The sequence below is a fragment of the Gavialis gangeticus genome, unplaced genomic scaffold (genome assembly GCF_001723915.1).
Source record: "Gavialis gangeticus isolate Ggan-Ray unplaced genomic scaffold, GavGan_comp1, whole genome shotgun sequence".
In the NCBI taxonomy this organism is placed as follows: domain Eukaryota; kingdom Metazoa; phylum Chordata; order Crocodylia; family Gavialidae; genus Gavialis; species Gavialis gangeticus.
This window is the reverse complement of record NW_017728997.1, coordinates 16,562,644-16,576,124: the sequence shown is the minus strand read 5'-3', so window position 1 is coordinate 16,576,124 and position 13,481 is coordinate 16,562,644. Positions and strand designations below refer to the sequence as shown.

At 43.7% G+C, this 13,481-nt stretch overlaps 1 protein-coding gene across 1 annotated transcript in view; it reads left to right on the top strand.

Moving 5' to 3' along the window:
- Positions 1–13,481, top strand: part of PTPRG (protein tyrosine phosphatase, receptor type G) — a 424,594-nt gene that overhangs the window by 300,899 nt on the left and 110,214 nt on the right. Inside the window, exons 7-8 of the mRNA XM_019504585.1 lie at positions 1,324–1,481; positions 7,325–7,517. Coding sequence (XP_019360130.1) covers positions 1,324–1,481; positions 7,325–7,517 — 351 coding nt within the window. The remainder of the gene's footprint in view (positions 1–1,323; positions 1,482–7,324; positions 7,518–13,481) is intronic.

Here is a 13,481-nt window from a genome sequence, read left to right as displayed (position 1 = left end):
AATCCCAGTGGGGGGGAATATTAGTGGATAGATATTAAAAAAATGCATACATGTTCCATCTAACTTCCATGTATAGATCCTAGCTGTGAAAGCAGATTAGGTATTTAGATGTTCAAATGGACTGTAAGATTCATAACTGTTGATTTGCATGCACAAATATTTATGCAAGCAATTTAATGAACACAATAAGCACAGTCAGGCATGCTTTTTGAAAACTGCCTTGTTTTCGAAAATGTCTTGTTAGTTGCTTTAAATATATATACGAGCTGGATTTTAAAATCAGACTCTCAAACTGAACCCATATGTTGCCTGACCAAATTTTCACATGAAAAAAATGAGCAAGTGGAAATTGAATTAGAGCTTAAATTGCATTGAAACTTGGCTGTGGAAAAAAAGAGGCACTGCAGTGGTTGCAAGTGTCTGATTAGTGCTTCTTTGAAATTTTGGCCGGTAATGTATGCTTAACCAGAGTGTAAGCTTAATGACCACATTTTTTTTTGTTCTAAAGGGATGACGCTTGCATGGGTTAAAAGGCCAAAAACATGGCTTGGTTTTTGTCTTATCTGTTTGCTCTGGGAGGGGAAACCGTCTGGGAAGGGAAAGCTGACAGTTCTTTTAACATGCATATTTTGACATTAATAGATTTATTAATATTTTGGAGCTGTGCAGGTTTCGGAGACATTGCACACCTGTTGTGGTTATGCAGCAGAATCTGAGATGCCTAAAATAAGCACATATTTGCCTTTTCCATTAGCAGCGCAGGAAAAAAGCGTGGTTACAGGAAAGCTGCACGTGGATACCGATACAGTACCTTTTGTGGGGTTTAGTAAAACTGAATACTGCAGTCTTAGGTCTTGCTTCTTGGGGTTCTGACTTAATCAGGTCTCCTAAAATCGCTATGTAAACCCACCCCCAAGTCCTTTGGCTCCTTAGGGTGGACTAGGCTTTGAGAAACTTCACCATTAGGTATGGGGGAATCCACTTGCCCATCAGATCTGCTGAGATTGGGCAAGAAATAAGGCAGGCCAGCCCTCATATGAACTCTATACACATTACTGGACAAGATGGGGAGGGAGGAAGAAAGATGCTTCCCTTGTATGGTAGAAATTTCATGGTCAAGATAGCTTCCAGGCATAAAGCAGTATTGATCCCCTTTCTGGCACCATGTCATACGCAGTACAAATCATCCAAGCTGCAGAGGTTATATGCTAAGGAAGAGTAGGGCTGTGGCCATGATTGTATGGAAAGTTGTCTGTCCATGTCCTAACAGGTTTAAAGTCATGTAAAAATAAGTCCATTCTTCTTTGTCAATTTTTCCAACAGAGAAGGAGACCTTTCTGGATCCCTTTGTGCTGAGAGACCTGCTGCCAGCATCGCTGGGGAGTTACTACCGCTACACAGGCTCTCTGACAACTCCTCCGTGTAGTCAGATTGTGGAGTGGATAGTTTTTCGCAGACCTGTTCCTATTTCTTACCATCAGGTAGGTGTATGCTACCGTAGAGGCTCTTGCTTGATTTGCCCTCAGGGCACTGTTCTGAAAAACTGACATTCTCATTCGGAGAACAAAAGCCAAAGAGTTCTGTTGACTAAAAAATAAATAGTGGTGATTATATCTATCTCTATCTATATCTGTCTATATAGATAGAGATAGATATAGATATCTATATAGATATGGATATCTATATGTCTTTATCTATAGTTATCTGTATCTAGAGATATATCTATAGATATCTAGAGATATAGATATAGATTTTTTTATAATATTGTTTCTGAACAGGAGCCATCAGCCTTAGGAAACAATGCAACGGAAACCCAATTTCCTTCCAATGATTTAGTCTGTATTGTTTGAGTAAGATAAAAATAAGCCATGGTGTAAATATTTGCAGAGAATCCTTCTTTTACTCTTTCAAACTGCAGCTTTCTTTGGGAAGTAAATGAGTAACCTCAGGTTGAGCTAATTACGCTAGGAAAGAAGCAGTTCCTTTCATTTCACCATCTTTAACTGTTTTTAAAACAGGGTGAAGCTGCCATTATGTGCTTACAGCACAGATATACGAATCTTTAAAATTAGCACATCACAGCTTTTACTGTAGATCGAGGCAGTGCCTGGAATTTGTATTGAGAGGAAATACCACAATAAAAAAAGATCCGTCTAGTCCAGTGTTTAACAATTAAATACATGTTGATGTTTTAAAACCATTGTTTTACAGGTAGATTTTCTGTTGAAATCAATCTTTCCTTTTATTTACTGGCGTTTTGCTTTAGCTGTTGAAAAGAGACTTTTGCAATAAGCTGTTCCTGAATGACTGAAGCCTCTCAATATTTCTGTCGGCAGTATTAAATGCAGTGAAACGCCATCGAGTAATTAGTGGTTTCTTCTTAATTACAGTAGCATGTAGTTAGCCAAGCATCATAGCTGCAGAGTGCCAGTCATCGTTCACCCAGTAAAAAGACTGCCCTGTACCAAAGAGCTTGCCTCTAAGACGCTGGGTCCCAACCTCATTGGACTTGAGGCCCCTCTCGTTTTACCTAGGGCACCCCGCAGAAAATGCCAGCTCTTCGCTGTCATTCATCTTTCAAATGCAGGACAATCATAGAAGAAAGGAGGAGGAAAGCCCATGGCAGGCCAGAATGGTTGCGACGCTCTGATGTCCTATTTAAAATCTCTGGATTGATCTCATGAATCACGTTTGCACTCTCAACCATGCTAACCTTAAGGATCTCAAGACACCGCGGGGTGCTGCAGCCCCTAGTTGAGAATTGCTGCTTTGGGGATATGATGAGGTGCAACAGATGGATGAATAGTTCAGGAGGGCAGCGAAGCAGAAGTGAGGAGGAGGAGAGGTGACTTGCTCCTAATTCCTTAAGAGCTCTTGTTAGTTCTTCTTGGTGCATTGTTTTGAACGGATAGTTTGTAGAAAGGAAGAGATGGCAGGTCTCGTGGATGCGAGAGGCTTACCAGCCTAGGAATGTGTTGGTTGTGTGAATGAACCACATGAATAAATCGTGTCTCCTTTCTTTTGGGGGCTGCCTCAAAGTGCATGTGAACCGCAAGAGGCTTTTAACCTCCTGCTGGAGTTTGCGATACCTGTGGAGTGACGGGGGGGGGGACTAGATGACCCCCGTCCAACCCTAATTCTCTATGACAGACAGGTCAGTAGCCAGTTCCTTGACTAAACAGCCCAGGGCTCTGGTCCTTATTCACTTTTGTTCTGCTCTAACCAGGGGTGTGAGTGTCTACCATTGTAGTTAAAATGGTGCAGACAGGTATCATTATAGCGGCCTTATCCCAGTCTATCTCAACTCTTCCCAGAGAAGAATAGTTGTACCAGCAAAAGCACCTGTATAGCAGCATACTGGAGGATTTTGCTGCTTCACCTATACAAAGACACAGCAGTATGGCTTCTGTGTTTGTAGACAGGCTTACAATAATGCAATACCAGGAAACATAGAATAATAGGATTATTTCCCCCAGCAGCTCAAGGTAGACATATACTTAGAGATGTAGGTGCCATCACAGCCAATACTATAATTATGATGTGTTCGTTTTATTGAAGCACTATAGCAGAATCTATTTCCATAGTTTAACTTCCTTTATCGCAAGCTGTATGAAACAGCCCATGCCCCCACAGGGGGAAAGTGATATTATTTAAGCCTTGTTGCAACTCCAATTAAATCCTTCCTGTTGTGCAACGAATCTGGCTGTAAAACTGACAGTACGAAAAGTGGTCCATTTGTGGAGGCTTCTGCATTTTTGCCTTTAATGCTCCATCATTGTCATCTCACCCAATAATTAGCCAACAAAACAGGACACGCCGTGTCACCCCGCAGAATCATTGTGAGGCTAAGTGCATTCAGTGACCCAAAGCATGACATTATCTCTCATAATGCATACCTCGGAGTATCTTATTGTAATTATAATGGATTCAGCTTTTTAATTGCCATTTAGATATCCACCCTCAGAAAACTGTGCTCATCCGGGTTTTAATAGTTTATAATTACATGACTTTGGGTTTTAAAACAGGTTTCCCCTTACCAACAGTGGTGTCCTGTTGGTTTTTTATTCCTTCTTCTGAATAAGATCTCTCACTCTTTTTGAATGGCATGAACACAGCTTCTTCTTTTGCTTCCGGCTCTCTGAGATCAATTAAAATCTAATTTGTGGTAGATAATATTTTTATAATAAAAGTGAAGTTGAAATGATTTATGCATTCTTCGGCATGCAAAAAAAGAGAAAAGAAAAGTTGAAATTGTCATTGCAGCAGCAGCAGTTAAAAATGCAGCTACACCTCCCCAAGGCAGCCTGGGAGAAGAAAATATTTTAAAAGCTCTCAAGTTTAAAAAATCAATTTGCCATCAAGGAAGTATAAGCTTAAAGGCTTAATTTAGAGTGAGCAGTTGGTACCTAAGTCCCTGCTCTTGAGTGGAGTTACACAACTGCTTAGCTTCCAGCGCTGCTCATAGCTGCATTGACTTCAACAGGAAATCTCCTGGCACAGCGGTTCCCAATCTGTGGTCCACGTTATACCAGCATTACAAAGACAACCTGTCAGTGGTACGCGTTAACACATTTATTATAATTACTCTATATGACAAAAATATGCTGGTGGTACTTAAGGTTGAACTGAAAAATGTGCAGGTGGTACTTAAGGTGGTATCATTTTAAATTAGTGGTGCACAAGCCGAGTTTGGGAACCACTGGTGCATAGATTTGGTAAGGTGCGTCAGTCCCTGCAGATCTCGGGCCTGAGAAGGATTAGCCAAACCAAATGTTTCTCCCTGCCTCCCTCCATAAGAAAACGGAGGTGTCCTATTTAGTTTGTCCCTTTTGGGGAAGGTAGCAAGAAGGCTACTTCTAACTCATCCCTACCTCATGCTTGTCTAGCCTCTTGCAGCTCCAGGAAAGATGCTGCACCTTTCTCGGGCAGTTCGTTCCACTGCCGCCCTGATGCAACAGTAAGGAACTTCTTCCTGAGGTCTAACCTGTAATGCACCTAATTTTTCTTGCCTAGACAGGTCCCATGCCCTGCATGGAGAGCACTGCAGCATCCTCCCCTTGCCTGACTTGAGCAGGGGGTTGTCCTGCTTCCTTCTCACCGTTGGTGCTTGAATATGTCAATAATATACCTGTCCCTTAAAGCAGCAGGGGGAAAAACAAGCTGAATTGTTGAGCCAGGCAGGGAACACATTTAGAGTGCTTTCAAAATTGTGCATGAAAAATGAGAGAGCTGCCTGTCCCTCCTGCTTGCAACCAGAAGTTCCAGCCGGGACCCAAGAAACCTTCCCGGTGAACCTTTCACCAGACATGAGGCATTTCCACGAGCGATTGTGGTCTCAGGGATTCAGCATTTTAACAAGAGCCAAGTATTCCTGAGCAGCTCGGTGGTGTGCATTTGACTAATTGGACGTCTCCTGCGTTCCCGCAAAGGAATGGATCCGTCTGAGCTGTGCTATCCTACCGTTCAGTGCGGACTGCACGGTCCCATTGATCACGCAGCCTCACTTTGCATAAGTCTCCCCAGCTGTAAAGCCAGGCTAGGATTTCAGAGAGTTGAAAAACTGTTTGCAAGAGGAGTTGAGATCTGACGGCCTTTGTACAAAGAGCTGCCTACATGTTAATTTTTTAGTCTGCTCCTGGGTGCAGAGTTTTTCACTTTCTTAATCCAAAATTGCAAGACTCAGGATTTAACAAATCCCTTCCCCACGCTCGCTGATCAGCTTTGGGCTGCTCCCCATGCCGTAATTCTAATGGTCGTCTCAAATTAGCAGGCCCAGCACACCGCTGCACTCCAGCAGCACTCACTGTTGAAATGAAATGTGTAACATTGACTCTGTCCTGCCCCGAGGGTCAGGAGAAGTTTTACAGATTTCCGTTTAATAGCTAGTATTGTCAGAGCACAGCAGAACAAGTGCACTGGACAGCAGCAGAAGAATGGGGGTTTCAATTTTACTGATCTGGAGGGAAACGAAATGATTTTAGTTGGGTGCCCCTGATTCAGCATGGAGCCCTTAACGGGTCTGCCGAGCTTTGCCTTTGATTTCTTTCTTTTTTCTTTTCTTCTCTTTTTTTTAATCTAAGCTATCAACTGGAGCTATGATGTGGTTGACAATATTTTTTTTCAGGTCATTAGTTTTGAAACTGTCACATCCTTCTCTGTAGCTCTTAGGGCAAATGCACTTAATGAAAAGAAGAAGTCTCTAGCTTTCAAATCGTGGTCTGTCATTAAGCTATAAGAGCAATTCAAGTTCTCTCTAAATCTTGGGGCCACATCCTGCTCCCGCAGAAATCAATACTATTGACTTCAATGGGAACAGGATTGGCTCTTTTGTATTGCTCTGTCTAGCTCAGCCTTTCTTACAACGATCTGCCTAATTCTAGTTCTGGAACTGAAAGATAACAAGCTATTAGTAAATTCTGCGCTGACCCCAGCAACCTACAGAACAACCAAGTTAACTGAAAATCTTTTCCATTTAATGTGCCAGTAGTTTTTCTCTAAGAAATTTTGAGACATTATGTGTTTTTTTTTCCCTTAATAGAAAATATATAAGAGACATAACAACAGTTTCAGCTTGTAGGTTAAGGCATCATGTTTAAAAATAGCCCAGATCTGAATGCAGCAGCTACGTCCTCTCCTGGAGAGAATATAAAAAAAAAATGTACCTAGCATGATGATGACACATGAGATTAATACAAGGAATATGGCTTAGGTTTTCTCACGTTGTCATGAAGTTGAGGGGAGAGAGCATGTTCCCGTGCCCAGGACAATGTGCCAGGACTCGGGGCACCTGGGCTCTATTCTTGGCTCTGCTCCTGCCTGGCTGCTTGAGTTTGGGCAAGGCGTTTGATGCTTATGTTTCCCCACTTTAAAAAAAAGGAGGGGGGAGGATGATACTGGCCTTGAGATCCATCTACAAAACACCTCAGAATAAAGGGCTGCATTCAAAAGACAGAACAAATGCGGATCGCTTCTTGGGGGAATATTAAAAAGCAGAACGATTGAAGCAAGAATGTGGGGGTGGGGTGTCCATTTGCACACATCATATTCTTTAAGACGATGAAAGCTAAGGACAAATGTTTTCATGCCCATTTCAGACTCATAGGGGTTTCTTAAGTGTTTTCTCTATTGCTTGGCAGGATAGACAGCGTGGCTAGATAAGGCTATTGGCAGTCATTTCAGTGGGCAGCCTGGTTTCCTGTTTGATTTATCAGCCTTGGCATCAGCGCTTCCTGCCATTTTACATTCTTATCAGACACCCAGATTTCACCACATTGTTTTTCTAATTAATGTTCTTTTTCTTCCCTGCCGCGATCGCTGCGTTCAGCTGGAGGCATTTTATTCCATATTTACCACGGAGCAGCAAGACCACGTCAAATCCGTGGAGTATTTGAGGAATAACTTCCGGCCACAACAAAGTCTGAATGGCAGGGTGGTGTCTAAGTCTGCTGTGAAGGACGCGTGGAGCCAAGACATGACAGACATCTTAGAGCACCCACTCGGCACGGAGGCTTCCAAAGGTAGATTAGGATTATAAACTGAATTTGCCAAAGGAGAAGGTTTTTTTTGTGTCTATTTACCAAGACCTTTCAATTCAGCAGTAGTAGAAGTATGAGGGATACACTAAAGAAATACAGTAAGTTTGGCTGGTGGGTTGTGGCTGCTTGGGCTTTGTCTTTGCGTTGCTGTACATTTATGAGTCCTTGCGTTAGACTTTCGAACACAATGCACGGTTGGACCCTGGAACTCCTTGCCACAAGATACCAGGGGGAGCAGGAGTTTAGCAGGATTTGAGGGAGGATTGAGAGTACGTATACAGATGGGCACCCAAAATCTTGCCAAGAACTTTTTTCCAACTACCCAGTTGGTCTAATAAAAGAGAACACATCTACACAAAGAAATGTCTGCGTGTGTCCATGGGCCAACACGGCTACAACCAACAACCCAGTATACAGATGACAAGAATATCTGGATTTGTTGTAGCAAGCGCTCAGTTGCTTCAGAACATGAAGTAACTGAGTAACAGAGGTTGGAAGAGACTGTCCTTGTGGACAGGTTGTTCTCAGCTTCCTTGCTGGCATGTGCCGTGTGCCTTCTTGCACAAAGTAGTTTCTGGGGCTTTCTTCCAACAGAGACTTAGACACAGAGCTCGAGGGTCCTTTGGGAAAAGAGACTGTAATAACCCACCGTCACAAACAGTCCAGGGGGTATTCCAGGCTGCAAAGAGTGCGTCAGAAATCCTGAAAGAGACCTGGAGGTAAAAACAAGAGCAGGAATAGATCTGGATGTTTGTTTTCTATTATTTTAGTGGATCAGTTTATTTGAAGATCTTGTAGGAGGCCTGATCTGTGTTTATTAATCGTTAGCCTCAAGGAGCAATCGCCACTTAAATGATCCTGCTCAGAAGTACAAGAAGGGCTCTATTTATTGGAAAGAAACAATTAAGTGGATTAACTCTGAGGCTGGCACTTTCACCTGGGTGAGCACAGACAGCGTAGCTCGTGGAGGTCGCAAATCATCAAAACAACTGAGCTCTGCAGCCCCGTCCTCCCGGGAGGGCTCTGAGCAGGCAGGACTCTGAGGGCGTTATTATTCTCTGAGTGCGCTCGCGCACACACACACACACACACACACACACACACACACACACACACACACACACACACACACACACACCCCCCTATATATGTACAGTTAAATGTATATTTGTAGCTATAACTATATATATAATGCCCACACATACACACTTATATATACGTACACACACACTTTGTATATACATACACCTTATACACACACACGCACCCACCTTATGCGTGCGCGCACACACACACGTACAGTTACGTGTATGTACATATAAGTATATATACACACACATACACACGCACGTGTGAACCTGAAAGGCAGCTCTGAGATGAGGCATTTAAGTCAGAGGTGAGGAGGTCGCATTAATCAGAAAACTCGATGCTACAATATGATGTTCTGGTTTGAAAAAATGTTCAGTCGGTCTTTTATCAGCATCCTGTGTCAATATTTATTTCTTCAGCTATGCGCTGGGTGTGTTTTATTTAGCAACGTACTTAGTCAGAAGTCAAGTAGATGGCAGGGTGCATTTGCACCTTCTAGACTAACCAAAGTAAAGATTTCATATATCTGTAAAAAACACACACACACACACACACACACACACACACACCCACACACACACACACACACCCACACACACACACACACACCCACACACACACACACACACCCACACACACACACACACACCCCCCCCCCCCCATATAGAGCTTTTGAGATATATATAGCTTTCGTGAGCTGAGACTCACTTCATGAGAGGCTGTGAAAGGACTTGCTGGAAGCAGAGCTTTATTTGCCCAGGGCAATAATGAATGTTCGCAGTTGACTTTCTGTTACCGTGACTAAACGCGCTGGGTTTATTTGGAGTGCAGTTGGGATATCTCTGTAGCACGTAATGGAATATTCCAGGAGGTTTACTGCTTTGGCCAAATGTCTGAATGTTTCCTGTCTCAGCGGATGAGTTGAAGATGATAAAAAAGTGTTTCATGGGATCTCCCCCACGCACACTGCTTATGAATAGCCGAAGCCCACAATTACAGCGGCAGGTTGCCAACGCTGAGACCTCAAGCTAATGGACTAGTCTTGACGTGTGAAGCCTTGACGTGGATGGAGCACCTGCTCCATGTCCAGGGAGTGCAGGGAAGGATGCCCGCTGACTTCACTGAGCCTTAAATCCAACCCCAAGGCCAACAAGGTGCTTAAACCTATGCCTAATTTTAAAAATGTGCCTAGTCCTTAAAAAAATGCTGCAAGTCAACCTCATGCTCACACCTCTCACCAAATGGGGACTCGGTCTCTATGGCTGAGCCCTGGTTTTCCGAGAAAACTTTACTGTGGGTGTTTTTATAACCGCTCAGGTCCAAGCAATGCTGCCCTGTGGCTGTCAAACCATCGGGGCAGGCTCGGGGTATTCCCAGCTCCGAGGAGGTTGGTCCTTGTGTCCCCTTCTCCTCCCCTCCCAACTGCTCTGACAGCGCTGCTTCTTCTGGCTTATAATGGGTGGAGAAACAGGCATTGGATGTTTTTTTTTCTCCCTATGCCTTTGCTTTTGGAGGCTGATTGCTGGGCCAGAGTCTATTTGTAGTGACTCTGTCAACGCATTGCAGCTTTTCAGACTGTGCGCGCCAGGGGACACTGGGCATAGGTGCTCTTTCATGAACTTAAAAATAAATAGGCGGCTGCAGTGTTACTAACATAAAACAGATTGTAGCACAGCCCTCCAGAGGTGATAGGGCTGAGTTATATCTGCTCCAGAGATGCAGCAACTCGAATGTTTCTGGCCTCTTCCTTGACAAAGGTGAGCAGGGAGTGAAATGCCTGGACCAGCGCACATTCAGAACTGCTGACATAGAAATAAAACGGCTCGGAGTCACAATAGCCGAGTGCAAGTGAAACCCACTGTTTATTCAGCGAGTAAATACAGGACATCTTTGTATGGTGTCATTCATGCAAACGTACCGTAGAACTGAATGCTTCGCTGCCGGATAGGATCCGGCATACAAATACAGGAAGAAAACACATTGCATTGTAGGTAGGTTCTTGCAGGGGGCTCAACGCCGCCGGATCTGGGGGCCTGCCAGCGTTTTATTAAACGGTATAACCAAGCGCTATTCTCTGACGCTCTTCCAGGATAATGCGTGCAAAGGAATGACGCCTTTGGGCATGGTGGTTTGCCTTGGTTTGCCTGGGTTGGAGTGCTGTTGGTTCATTTGGTTATTTTTAAAATATCCCTGCTGCTAGGTACTGGCCAGGGAAGATAAAACCAGAAGGTCTGAATCGATGGGGCAGTGCAGCGCCATGCTGAGGGAGGCTGTGCCCTCACCATGCGCGGCTGGCGCAGAAGCCAGAAGCGGGCGAATGCCAGTCTTGCAGTACCCCCACTTTGCAGTTAAAATAAAGTCTGCTGGGAATGTGATGTCTGGATGGTGCAGCGCAGTGAGGACGTGTCGAAGTGCAGCACTGCCTCCTTTCACGTAGACGCGAGTCTGGTACTTGCCGCAAGGCAGCGAGGCTTTAGGTCGTGCTAAGTCCTTATGGAAGTTCACATTAAAAACTTGGCATCCTATGAAGCCAGGGGCTGTCACTGAAATGCCAGCCTCTATTAAGATTTAACTCAGGTTCTTCTCTGAGATTAACACAGCCTTCTCCTTATGCTTCTCATAAAACAGATCTGTGGTAACCTTGGGAAGGGTTCAGAAATGTTTCTTTTTTATTTTTTTGGTGGCTGACATTGTGCAATGTTGTGGGGTTGCCAGCTGAAAATGTTGATTTGTGCAATGTTATGAATCTGGGAAGCAGTATACAGAATTTTTGCAAGGCCTTTTTCTTCTGTAGGAAAAGGTGTCTGGAGACAGATTGTGATACAGAATTAGCATCACACACTTAAAAGAGAAGCTCAGGTCCATGCCGAAAAATATGTGCTTGTGTGTTTACAGCCTCATGAACTGTTCTGAATAAGGCATGCGTGGATCAAGCAGCCCTGCTTTTTAGATACCAAGGCTATCTCAGATAAGCAAGTGGTAACTAGGTGGCACAACCAACAAGCTATGAAGAAAGTCCATGTGTTCACTACTTGCACCTCCCTCTGATATTGGCTTCCGCAAAGAAGCCAGCAGCAGCATCGGTAGCGATGTTTAATAAAGAAGCAGGTTTTTTTTTCGGTGAATAATAAAGTCAATGAAAAATGGATTTTTCAAGGCAACCAAAATCATGATGAATTCAAAACCGGTGAATAGTCTTGACCAAGAAGGAAAAGATGCAGAAATGTTGAAATGTTGTTGTCTCCAAAATAGACGTACGTTTCAAGGAAAAAAGTGTTACAGAATGCCCGAAATAAATCAGATTAACTGAAATATTTCCAGTGTTTCATTCAGACCACCAGTCTGAAAGCTTCGTTATCTGTATAGCTGTAGTGCTGAGCAGGTTGTGTTTTCCTTGCCCTGTTCTTCCTTTCAGTCGCTAACCTGCATGCTAGAAAGTTTAGGCGCGTGATGAAGTATCTTGCTGTGTGAGAACCTATGAGCCAAGAAGGGTTCTTAAATTGAGTCCAAAGAAGTAGAAAGGTGTAGCAAGAAAACACGCTGGCTGTTTGTACCTAACTATACCAATATGATGCCCCATTCAGAATAATCACAACTGGCACATGATTTATTGATCACAAGCTACCAGCCAGCAAATAAAAAGAGAAGAACTTGTTGAAGAAGATCCCAGATTAGTAATGGATTATGGTTCTAATCCTGCAAACCCATCAATGATTATAGCCAAGTACATGACATGTTACACAACTATTCCCTGCCTTGGAGGAACTGATGCATGTACGGTTTTGCAGGATTGGGCATGCAGACTTAAGAATGAGCGCTGGCAGATACCGGAGAGAATCAGATTGTGCGATCATTACAGTACAATAAGGATACTGGATTATAATTAGGCATTGAACATATCATGCAATGGATATTCTTCAGCCAGCTGCAGAGGTTATTTAACACCATACAAATATTCAGCAAGTAATGGACAAAATAGATGATCTGAAGCAATTGAGCATCTCTAATAGAATTAACAATTGTATTGGAAAAACATAAAACCCCCGTCATTTCTTTCTTTTTTTCCCCTGATGTGCCCACTGATTTCAGGGTGGTGTATTCATTTAGCGTATCTTCTTGCCTCCTCTTTCAGACCCGGGGTCATTCACTGGCGTGGTAGGTGTACACTCATGGCACTGCAGAGGCTGATGATAAGCAGGATCCTTGCAGTAAAGCTGGTGCAGTCTGTGGGCTTGACTCTGAAATCCTGGGTGCTGCAGACTTTGATGAGCATCCTCTTGACGTGTGCCTTGAAGAAGAGCCATCTTTGAAGGAGTTGGTTTCCAGATGTCGCTGTTTTGCCACAAAGCCTGTGCCCATCTTTCCACAGCTGATTATGAAGGGCTGTTGAGCAATTGGTCCTACAAAGACCCACGTATTGTGAAAACTTTCCTTTAGCCTCGCCATCTCGTTACATGTGCTGCAGGCTTCACACCGCTTAAATAAACATCCCAGGCGAGGTGCTCTTGACATCAGAGGTCTCTTTCACAGATGCCTGATTGCTTTCCCCAAGGTGTCTGATTGCTCTTCGCTGGAGTCTCATAAGATGCTGTTTGCCATCAGTGGGAATTTGCTGTCGAGTGCCCCCTTTAATTATGATTCTCGCCAAAGTTAAATAATGAGCAGTCATAATTTTGCTGTGATAGGACCCAGTAGCTTTGACTTCAAATCAGCCTCTAGGATATTTTGCCACCCTTCCACATGTAAATGTTTTTCCTGTTTGGTGCCCCAGGTTAAGCCATTGTGCTCTACTCTGTTTGGAAGTCATTGCAACTTCCAAGTCATTAAAACTATCCAGAAATGGTTCCCCCCCCCCCC